Source organism: Moesziomyces antarcticus (assembly GCF_000747765.1).
Source record: "Moesziomyces antarcticus DNA, scaffold: scaffold_v10006, strain JCM 10317, whole genome shotgun sequence".
Classification (NCBI taxonomy): domain Eukaryota; kingdom Fungi; phylum Basidiomycota; class Ustilaginomycetes; order Ustilaginales; family Ustilaginaceae; genus Moesziomyces; species Moesziomyces antarcticus.
The window spans coordinates 482954-493737 of record NW_014639004.1 but is presented as its reverse complement, the minus strand read 5'-3'; the positions used below and the strand labels follow the sequence as shown (position 1 = coordinate 493737).

Below are 10784 nucleotides of genomic sequence, written 5' to 3'. Positions count from 1 at the left end.
ATTCTCGTCGGCAGTCAAATCATACAAGCACTGTTGGGGTTCGGGGGGAATTAGTGCTGTGCGGGCTGCTGTTGGGCCTGCTGCTGTTTGGACGACGACTCCTTGAGCGCCAGCAGCTGCTTGCTCCTAAACGCCTCGTAGTGAATCTGCGCCGTAGTCTCGATGAGATCCTGCAGATGGGTGCGCGTGAGGAAGTTGCGCAAATGCACAAACTCGCAGTGGCTTTCGTTCTCGACATTGACCACGCCGTACCTATTCTTCCTGCCCCTGACCTGTTTTCCATCCACCACCACCGTGGATTCGGAACCGACAACAGCGAAAGGAATCAGGTTGCGAATGCGGTCGTTGAGTTCCTGTTCCTCGACTTCGTACTCGTCGTTGTCAAAGGGGAAGATGCGGATGTTGTTGTACTGCATCTCGGCCCTGATCCTCTCCTTGAACAGATCGCGCTCGTCCATGGTCAGAGAGTCGGACTTTGCAATCACCGGCACAACGTTGACCACATCGCTGAGCTTCTTCATCACCGCCACGTCGATAGGACGCAATCCATGTCCCGTAGGGTTGATGAAGAAGAGGCAGCAGTGGATGCGGGTATCGACAATGTATCGATCGCGCATGGCGGTGAGCTCCTTGCGCAGGTACGCCGAGTGCTGATCCTTGATGTACTTGACGATGGGATCCCAGCAGTTTTCATTGTTCACCTGGTCGCCATAGCCGGGTGTGTCGACAATGTTCAGTCGCAACTTGACGCCGTTTTCCACAATCACATGCGACACGGGGTGGATCTCGGTGGTTTGACGAACCACCTCGTCGGCTGCAAAGCGGCCCTTGGTGTCGATGAGGTGCGCCGCAAACAGCGTATTGATGAGCGTCGACTTGCCCAGCCCCGTCTGACCGACGACCATCACGTTGAACTGGAAGCCGCGCTTGAGCAGCTTCGACTCGATCTGCTTGGTGATCGAGTCGAACCCGACGTACGACTGCAAAGGCGTATGGTCCTGTGCGTTCGAAACCGCTGTCATGTTTGCTGATCGATGTGAGAAGTGGAAAAGTGGGGATGGTGGTGGATTGCTGCAGCCTGCGCAGGGTGGGAGATGCGCTGCTGGCGTCGAGGCAGTGGTGGCTCATGCACCCACACGCACACACGCACGCACGCACCCGCGCCCTCTCCCTCTCCCTGGCGAGCCCTCGCTTCTTCCAGACCCCCAAATGTGCATGTTTCAACCAGCGCTTCAAACCCGACGCGCCCGCATCTCAACTTGTATTCGCCAGCACACACCCGCGCTTTCAATTTTGAACTGCTGCTCTGCCTTTAAATTCGAGCAACCTCATTCGAGATCCAACCTAACATACACGAACAAAGCCAACAAGCCCGACAACCACGTCCAACCTTGAGTCTATCTAGCCCACACGGTCAAAGCAAGAGCGGAGCACCCTGAAAGTTCGTCGCCATTTTCATCAAAGTACAAGGAGGCATTCAAAAGCAAGCTAACGGAAGCGTGGATCGTGGATCGTTGGATGTCCTTGTGCGCACATTCTACACCTGGGAGCCGCGCGTAAAGTAGGCCTTCATGCCGTGGGTGGCGAGCTCGTTCTTGGCCTGGGCGAACGAGTGGCCCTGCTCGTTGTTGTGCTTCCAGATGAGGCGGTAGTACCACAGATTGCCGAGGCCCTGCAGACCGAAACCCGCTGTGGCTATGCAACCCAGAATGCCGGCGACGAGCCTGCCTCCTGCAAACGCCTGGATCGTGTTGATGAGTCCCGCCGAGCCGGTGGAGGGAATGCCGAGGAAGACGTACACCGAAAACGCCAGATGAAACCCAGCAAAGATAAAGTAGACGTAGAAGAAGAGCGAGTGCTCCTTCATGAGGCCATTGTAGATGGGCCTGTACCACAGCAGGAAGCTGGTGACGGTGATGACGGGCAGATAGACGATGCCCGAGATCATGTCCTTGCCGCCGTCCGAGGCGCCCTGGATGAGCAGAAAGATGCACGCGACCATGTTGACGACGAGCGTCGCCACAAGCAGCAGCCAGAGCTTGTAGAGGTTGTGCATGATGGGCTGGCTGTCCGGCGGGATCTCGGCGTCGATATCGTGGTAGATGAGCGGATAGAAGAAGGGCCAGTTGTTGCGGCCGTGCTTCTGGATGTGCGCCGCGCGCGATTCGAGCTCGCGCTCGCGCCGTGCGAGCTCCTCCTCGCGCCGCCGCAGCTCGTCCATGCGATTGGCATCGGCGCGCGTCGTGGGCAGCTCGTCCTGCACGCTCGCCTGCTTGTATGTGGAAGCCGTCTCGTCGTCGCCGCCGGCGTACATGCGTGAGGAGTCGTTGAGCGCGCCCTGCACCGACGGGTCCGCGAATGGATTGGCGTCTAGCGCATTGCGGTCAGCGAACGGATCGGACGCCATTTCGAAAGTTGTGTTGAGCACGGACGATGGTGGTGGTCAGTCGAAAGCTCCACGTCAGAGCAGTCAAAAAGTGAAATGAGAGAGAGAGCGAGAGCAAAGTGGTGGCCTGAGCCCAGCCGAGCCAGCTGCAGAGGGCGCGTAGGCTGTGCTCCCACGTTCTGGCTCTCTGGCCCTCCCGAGCCAAGACAACTCCACTCGGCCCCTTTTCCCGCGCGCCCGCTCCTCGTTCGGCAAGCGATGCGGTTCCCGATTCCAACCCGATCTCAAGCGCGTCTGGCATCGTCTCGACCCTGGCAAATTTCGCGCCTCGGTTGGTTGGTGGATTGGCCAGCACGGTTGTGAGCGTGTAGAGTAGAGCGCTTCCGAATGCAACACGGGGGGGTGCAGGCGAGCCTTCGGTAGACGCGCACTCTTGGCCGTGGGAACGACGACGCCCCTTCTCATCCGCGCTCTTTTATCAGTCACGAGTGGGAGCGCGGCCACAACAACCTCTTGCGACCACCCAAAGCTGCATTCTCGCACACCTCTCTCGCCCCTCGTCGAGCAGCGGCTTGGCACGGCTAGCCCGACGCCGCGCTTGAGTCTAAAACTAGAATTGTCGCGTCAGCTCAAGCCAAGCCATCATCATCCTACGCGCTCAACGCTGGCTACCTCGTCTGCACCGCGGCACATCCGACTGATTCATCTTGGCAGCTTTCCTGCGCTCTCTGCCCAGCCATGTCGAGACGCAGCGGCATCGAGGCCTCCAACGTGCTTCCAGGCCCGCGCAAGAGGCTGCGCGGCAGCAACAACAACAACGACAACGACGCCTCGGGCTCAGTCGAAGAGGCGGCGGCGACCAGCGGCGCGGCAGCTGGCAGTGCGTCGGCCGCTTCAGGCACCGCCGCCATGGGCGCAATCGAACGCAAAATTCACAGCCTCTCGCTCGACCAGCTGACGCAGAGCGGCCAACGCCTCATGGACACCGTCATGGACGCCGTCGACCCCTCCGACGGCGCTCCCCTCCACGACTTCTTCCTCGAGCTCCCCGACGCCGACGACTACCCCGACTACTACGAGATCATCAAGCGGCCCGTCGCGCTCGACGCCATCCAGCACAAGCTCGACCAGCGCGCCTACACCTCCCTCCCCGACATCAAGCACGACTTTGAGACCATCTGCAACAACGCAAAGCGCTACAACTTGCGCGACACCCCCGTCTGGCTCAAGGCAAGGGACCTCCACAGCCTCATCAAGATCACCTACGTCCAGATCGTAGAGAGCCTCCCCGAGCCAAGTGCCGCTGCGCCTCCATCCACCACCACCATGCCCGCCGCCGATCAAGCCTCCACCTCGGATGCACCCCAAGCTCGCCCCAAACGCATCCTTCTTCGCTCCACAAAGTCGCAGCAGAAACTCAACGATGCCAAGTCCGAAGCGCAACAGGCCGCCGCCACACTGCCACCTCCATCCGAGTCGTCCGTGGAACGCGCACACCAAGCTGCTGATCTCCCCTCCACCCCCGCCCGCCAGCACAGTCTACAGCCCGCCACCACCGTCGGCACCCCAAGCTCACAGGCGGATGACGACGATGCAGATGCAGATGCAGATGGCGACGACGGCTGGGACGACGCCAACTCGTCCAAACTCACAAAGGGCGGCCTCCTCGACGGCCGCAAGCGTCCCGGCAAGCGCGGCAAGCGTCTCAAGGCCACGCTCCGCCAACTCGTGCACGACCTTCGCCGCGTCGTCGGAACACGCGGCTACCCCATCGTCGCACAATTCGATGCACTCCCCAAACGCAGCGAGGTGCCCGAGTACTACCAGGTCGTCCAAAGACCCATCTGCATGCGCGACATTGAGCATCGCGTGTACGAAAAATCCTACATCAACGCACACGCCCTCTTCACCGACCTCGAACAGATGCTCAACAACGCCATGTCCTTCTACCCGCCCGAATCCACCATCTGGCAAGACGCACACGAAATCCGCAACTACTTTGAGCGCGAGGCCATCCCTGCGCTCATCCAGGACGGATTCACCCTCGAAAAGGACGACGTCAGGCAGTCGGCGCTCCCGCTCCACCTCGCCGCCAACTCCACCATCGAGGCGCACAAGGCCGCATACAAGATGATCGTCTCCAAGGCGGCCGGCTTGGACCCCAGCGCTTCCCAGAGCCCAGAGCCCTCGTCGCGCATCCGACTCGGGTCCGCCGGTGTCGCTGGCTCGCCTGCGCTGCCGCCAGCAAACGCTCTGCCAGCCAGCTCACCTGCGCCGTTCGGCTCGCCATCCCCTGCTCCCGGTGCGACCATGTCGACGCCAGGCCCGATGCCCATGTCGACGCCCATGTCGATGCCCATGTCGATGCCCATGTCGATGCCCATGTCGATGCCCATGCTGCCTCCGGGATCCATGCCTACATCCATGTCGCCCATGGCACCCATGCACGGCCTGCCAACCATGCCGGGCATCACAGGCATGCCCATCGTCGGATCGCCAGGCCGACCGCTCCAGTACCCCGGCACCGCAGCCACTCCCGTCGCCTCGCCCGCCAACCTCTCGGTGCGACCCGCAGCCACGCCGGACTCCGTAAGGAGGCCAGTCGGGCGTCCGCCAGGCAAAGGTACCCCGACGCGCTCCAACCCGTATCCGTTCTTGGAGCGCCGCATCGGACCAGGCCGACCCAAGAAGCACGAGGCGGCCGCACGACAGGCGGCCATCGCAGCGCACGAGGAGATGCAGCGCAAGCTCGCACTGCAGCAGCAGCAAGAGGAGATGGCAGCGCAGCAGCACGCCGCCGCCATGGCCAACCAGCCGCTGCCCCAGTGGCAGCAGCAGCAGCTCGCGCAGCAACAGCAGGTCCAGCACCAGCTCTACATGCAGCAGCAGGCAAAGCAGCAAGAGCAGCAGCAGCAGCGACTCCAACAGCAGCGACAGCGCCAGCAGCAACAAAAGCAGCAGCAACAGCAGCAGCAACAGGAGCAGCAGCAACAGCAGCAGGCGATGCTTGAGCAGCACCACTACCAGCAGCAGCTCATGCAGCAACAGCAGGCTCAGCACGGCATGCCCACATTCAGCCCCTCGGCGCCCAACCAGATGCTGCCGCCCGGTGCGCCGCTGACTCCGGGACAGCATGCGGCGTTTGGGGCCGGCACGATGGCGGCGGAGCCTGCGTCGCCGTTGAAGCGCAAAGAGGCGCTGCTACCCGCCGAGCCCAGCGCACCGCTGCCCTACGAAGGGCTGGAGAACCGCACGCCGCTCATTGCCAGCTTTGCGATCGACATGGAGGTGGAGACGCCCGATGGGCAGACGCTCGCGGTGCCCTCGGTCGAGGTCAAGAACGCCAGCGTGACGCAGCACACGCTGCAGATCCCACCCAACGCGTCGAGCATCACCATCGAGTTTCCGCTGCGCATGCTCAATCGGCGCGCCAGGGCGGTTGCACCCAAGACCGAAGCTGGTGAGGCTGATGCGGAGGGCGATGTATCGATGGCCGATGTCAATGGTGCTGGCCACAAGGATGCGGAGGTGGGGGAGAAAGGCGGCGTTGAAGAGTTGACGTGGCCTTGGCAGCCGCAGCTGTGGTTCAACGGTCGACCTGCGAGTGGCAAGTGGGTTGCTGCGGACGCACTGATTGATCCGGCACTTCTCGACGAGCAGCAGCAGGAGGGGGAGGAGACGTTTACGACCGAGTTGGGCTGCTCGTTCTGTCGCGTAAGGCTGCTGCCGAAGCGTGGCATCAACGTGTTTGAAGTCTCGGTCGCGCCGGAACCGAGCTACGAGCCGCTTAAAGATGTGCCGGCTGAAAGGTACTCGATCTACTTTTGCTAGCCCGCTCGGGTGCAATGGCAATGTTCTTTACACAAAGATCATGGCGACTATTCGCAAACCGTCTCGGTCTGCTATTAGCTTCGAGTCGCCACTTGAGGCTGATGCGAATCAGAATCTTATCTGTATGCTGTTCGCATGCTGCTCAGCTCGACCGAGGACCCGTGTGTATTGTTTCAGCACGACAATCCCGGTTTTGAACTGTGAACCATTCACCCAGATGACGGCAAAGACTGGCTGGACGATTGTGCGCTCGCATGTGTGAGTGGGGGAGGGGTTGGTGGAGGTTAAGCGAGATTTTTTAGAGCTGCAGCAGGGACCGCTCTTTCGCCCCCTGCCGAGAGGGTGTCGGGACCGCGCGTTGGTGAAATTGAACCCGATGCCGACTGATCCCCTTTGATCTCCCACGACTATCTCCTGCCAACTGCTTCTCGACGGTCGCACGCTCTACGCTCAACGAACTGAAACGATCCGACGGCAAACCACGCTCGACGACGCGGCGACGACTTGGAACGACCAGCTTTTGGGCTATCTACGCTCGCGCGAGGGGATCACGATGAACCACGGCGGTATGGACCATGGCGGAATGGACCATGGGGGTCATGGAGGGATGGACCATGGAGGTATGGATGCAAGTTGCAGTATGAACATGGTTTGGAACTGGGACACATCGAATGTGTGCATCCTCACCTCGTCATGGCGCATCACCACGCCTCTATCGCTCTACCTTTCGCTTTCGATCATCATGCTTGCAGGCGTGGGGTATGAGTGGTTGCGGTCGTACATTCGACGCTACGATGTGCGGCTTGCAAGGTCGACGTTAGGTCCTGCACACCGTCGTCGTGCTTCGCTGCGACTTCCCACATCCAACCCCCAAGCTTCACGAAGATCACCTTCATCTGCAGCAGTGTCGGCAGGCAGATGGATCAAGCCACTGGAATGTAGTCGCCAAACGCAGGTGGTCAGGTCAGGGTTGTACGCTGCAAGTGTCGCGTTCAGCTTTGCACTCATGCTCGTAGCCATGACGTTCAACGCCTTTGTCATCGCAGCAATCGTCGCAGGTAAGTCTCTCAAACCCCACAGGACCCATAAGAGCATACAATGCTAACGCTGCTGATTGCGACAGGTGCGGGATTGGGAAACTACATGTTCAGCCGAGACCTCTCTACATCCCAAAGCCTGGCAGACGATAAAGGTCTAGCCTGTCACGCCTAATCCCCACTTTTCACGCCGAATCCAATCCAATTACAAAGGTTTGCGAAGATGTGGACTTTACATCTTGGCGCGGGGGGCAAAGATGGCGGTGGTGGCATCGTCGTGTTTGGTCCTCATGATCTTGACCGCCTGCGCATAGATGACCTCCTTATTCGCGCCCCAAGCGTTCATCCTTGCCTTGCCCTTGAGCTTGTTCGCCAGCTCGACCGCCTTGTCCATTGTATCCTGTGGACTCTCGGACAGCACATCGACAAATCCAGCCTCCTGCGCCTCCTTGGCGCTGAACCTATGGCCCTCGAGCACGATCTTGCGCATGGTCTTTTGGTCGTCGATCTTGCTCGCGAGCGCCTGCTGCAGTCCGGCGGGGAGGGGAGCGCCAAAGTCGATCTCGTTCATGCACAGGTATCCGCGCTTTGCGTTCATCACGCGGTAATCATGTGCGCAGGCCAGGCCGAAACCCGCGGCGAAAGCGTGGCCGTTGACAGCGGCGATGGTGGGGATGGGGAAGGTGAGCAGCTTCTCGTAGACCGCATTGAGACAGCGGTCGAAGAAGTGCGGATCCGCCATCGCCTTTTCCAAATCCAGGCCGTTGGAGAAGATCTTGGCGCTGGCATCGGTACCGCCTGTGGTGATCAGTGCAGCACCCTGGTCCGACTCGCCCGAATCGAGCATCGCATTCCACTTGCCCTCAACATGGTTGATCGCGGGCAGCAGACCTTCACCGAGCAGTCGGTGCGTAAGACGGTTGTCGGGCGTCTCGGCACCCAGCATCGTCAGCGTAAAGATACGCGACTCGCCATCGAACGACAGCTTGACCAGCGCATCCGAGTCGGACGGAAACGACTGTGTGTACGACTGCATTGTGCTAGGGCGCGAGGGATCGTAGCGCGGAACTTTTGTCAGGTCAAACGGGTTGCGTGAGGAAGAGTGTCGAACCGAGAGGTGATGAGGCGAGACGGTAGCGCGAGGCAGGTTGCGGGAGATGAGGGGCTTTATAGTGCGAAGTGCCGGCAGGGCAAGCAGCGTGCGAGACATGGGATGGTGGTGTAAGCCAGGAAAAGGCATGTGGAAAGGCGCGCGAATATCTGGAGGACACCCAACGCTAGATGCGGGGAAGAGGCCACGGCAGAGGCTCGTCCGGCAACCACAACCACCCACCAGCCGGTGCACAGGCACAACCGCAGCCGCTTCAAGGGTCCTTGCACGGCGAAACGCGCGCGGCTGCCTGTGCCGCGTGAAATCTCGCGCAGCCCCTTCACCCTCGCGCCGATTTCCGATTTTGTTCGACATCCGGCCGGAAAGCAGCAAAAACGCCGTTCCGACTCAGCCGGCATTTAGACCGGCTTCTATGCAAGTCATGCGACCCGGCGCTATGGCCATCATGTCGCACCAACAGCACCAACAGCTTGTCCTTATCTCGACGACACTTGGCAGCTCTCGGATCTTCTTGGCGCAGCAGCCACGTCGAGTCACCCTTGACGACCTGCCAAGACCACCATCACCACACCGTGTTCTTGTATAAGCTTATATAGATACAGACCATCGATAGCACACGGCAACGCAACGCCGCACCCCCGTCTCTGGCTCCATCTTACCCCAGCCATGTCTGGCCAGGAATACGTCGACGTCTCGACGATCGGCATCGACGATGCGCCCGTGATGCCCTCGCCTCTGCCCGTGTCGTCCGACAGCGCTACGGTCAGCTACTGGATGGCCACCACGCCCAAGCACCACCTCCCGGCATCGCTCGAAGCGCCACCCGCCAAGTCGGACGTCGTCATCATCGGTTCGGGCATCACGGGCGTCTCTTGCGCATACCACCTCATCAACTCGCTCTCGGAATCCAACCGCCCCATCTCCTCCATCACCATCGTCGAGGCTCGGCAGTTCTGCACAGGCGCAACAGGTCGCAATGGCGGCCACCTCACCACCGCCTCGGCGCTTTCGTACGATGACATCGCCGCCAACCCCGCCCACCTACTCGGCGAGGACCTCGGCAGTCTTGGTGATGATGTTGTCCGCCGCAAGACAGGCGACGCTGTCCGCGATATCTTGAACTTTGAGACGGCGACGGCGGATGCGATCCGCGGGATCATTGCAGATGAAAAGGCCGAGGAGCAAGTGGGATTCACCGACGACGCCAACTGGCACGTCTGCGTTGAGCAGGCCGAGATCGACGCGTACGAAGCAGCGTTGTGCCATGCTGCCGAGCATGCTGATCTCAAGGGCTATGTCGATCGCGTCCGTCGCGTGCCTAAGGACGAAGTGGACAGACGCATGCACAACCCCGCGCACATCAAGGCGGTGTACGAGATTCCCGGCGCAACCCTGCATCCTCGCAACCTGGTCGCGCTCATCTACGCGCGTGCACTGCGTCGTGCCACCCACCACGGCGTAACGCTCAACCTCATAACCGAGTGTCCGGTTACCAGCATTCGCGCTGCTTCATCTACATTGGTGCTGGCGACGCCCAAGGGCGAGATCACCGCTTCGTATGTCGTCCACGCTACCAACGGGTATGCGTCGCACCTGCTCCCGCAACTCGCCAATCCCGCACGAGGTGGAATTACGCCTACACGCGCGCAGGTCGTAGCGGTACCTCCAAAAGCCAAGGCGCATCTATGGGGGATGGCGCTCAGCTCAAGCGAAGGTTTCAATTACGGCCATCAACGCCCGCGCTCCGAACACGAACCCCCATCAGCCGATGGGCCTCTGTACATCATGGGTGGTGGACGCCAAGTCGCCACCGGCAGAGAGTGGGGGATCGCCGACGACTCGTCCCTCAGCAAGGAAGTCTCGACTTTCCTGCACCCGTTCCTCGCCAACATCTTTCCGGGATCGTATGGCACCGATGTGCACTCGGAATGGACCGGCATCATGGGGTATACAAAGTCAAAAGACCCGTTGGTGGGGCCAGTACCCGGCTGCAAGCAGGGAGCTAGACAGTATGTTGCGGCGGGGTACAGTGGGCATGGTATGACCAGGGCGTTTGGATGCGCAGAGGTGGTGGCACAGATGATTACAGCGCATGCAAATGGGGACAAGTGGGTGAATAGGGCCAGGTTTCCAGAGTGCTATCTGACCCAAGACGCCAAGGCGAAACTTACAGAGACGACGTACGCGGAGAAAGCAGCGGAGACGGACGAGAAGTCGCCACAGGGCTGTTGCAGCGTCTCCTAGCCCGAACAATGATCACGACGCAATGCAAACAAATCGACGTCTCCCACGTACGCTATTGTGATGCGTTGAGCACACGAGTCATTCCGATCTGCATGCGTTGTTGGTGCCAAACCCACTGTATCTGGACCCCACAGCTTTGGTGGGCGGCAAACATGTCGATGCTCGATGCCCCCCC

The 10784-nt window shown here is 60.5% G+C and overlaps 6 protein-coding genes across 6 annotated transcripts in view; 3 read left to right on the top strand and 3 right to left on the bottom strand.

The window, feature by feature from the left end:
• Positions 1 to 50: 50 nt before the first annotated feature.
• On the bottom strand, positions 51 to 1022 carry PAN0_006c2980 (septin ring protein; the record flags this gene model as incomplete). Its single annotated transcript, XM_014801622.1, has 1 exon — positions 51 to 1022. One exon carries the CDS (start codon positions 1020 to 1022, stop codon positions 51 to 53), a length of 972 nt encoding a protein of 323 aa, XP_014657108.1.
• Positions 1023 to 1537: 515 nt separating this feature from the next.
• PAN0_006c2979 (scamp-domain-containing protein) lies at positions 1538 to 2407 on the bottom strand (the record flags this gene model as incomplete). The annotated part of the gene is made up of 1 exon (XM_014801621.1): positions 1538 to 2407. One exon carries the CDS (start codon positions 2405 to 2407, stop codon positions 1538 to 1540), a length of 870 nt encoding a protein of 289 aa, XP_014657107.1.
• Positions 2408 to 3124: 717 nt separating this feature from the next.
• Positions 3125 to 6217, top strand: PAN0_006d2978 (uncharacterized protein; the record flags this gene model as incomplete). The annotated part of the gene is made up of 1 exon (XM_014801620.1): positions 3125 to 6217. The coding sequence occupies one exon, from the start codon at positions 3125 to 3127 to the stop codon at positions 6215 to 6217; it is 3093 nt and encodes a 1030-aa protein (XP_014657106.1).
• Positions 6218 to 6770: 553 nt separating this feature from the next.
• On the top strand, positions 6771 to 7429 carry PAN0_006d2977 (ctr copper transporter; the record flags this gene model as incomplete). Its single annotated transcript, XM_014801619.1, has 2 exons — positions 6771 to 7275; positions 7341 to 7429. 2 exons carry the CDS (start codon positions 6771 to 6773, stop codon positions 7427 to 7429), a joined length of 594 nt encoding a protein of 197 aa, XP_014657105.1.
• Positions 7430 to 7486: 57 nt separating this feature from the next.
• PAN0_006c2976 (enoyl- hydratase isomerase) lies at positions 7487 to 8464 on the bottom strand (the record flags this gene model as incomplete). Its single annotated transcript, XM_014801618.1, has 1 exon — positions 7487 to 8464. One exon carries the CDS (start codon positions 8462 to 8464, stop codon positions 7487 to 7489), a length of 978 nt encoding a protein of 325 aa, XP_014657104.1.
• A 567-nt stretch (positions 8465 to 9031) lies between these two features.
• PAN0_006d2975 (DAO-domain-containing protein) overlaps positions 9032 to 10784 on the top strand; it is a gene marked incomplete at both ends in the record, with an annotated part of 2590 nt that continues 837 nt past the window's right edge. Inside the window, one exon of the mRNA XM_014801617.1 lies at positions 9032 to 10374. Within this exon, the coding sequence (XP_014657103.1) occupies positions 9032 to 10374 (1343 nt within the window). The remainder of the gene's footprint in view (positions 10375 to 10784) is intronic.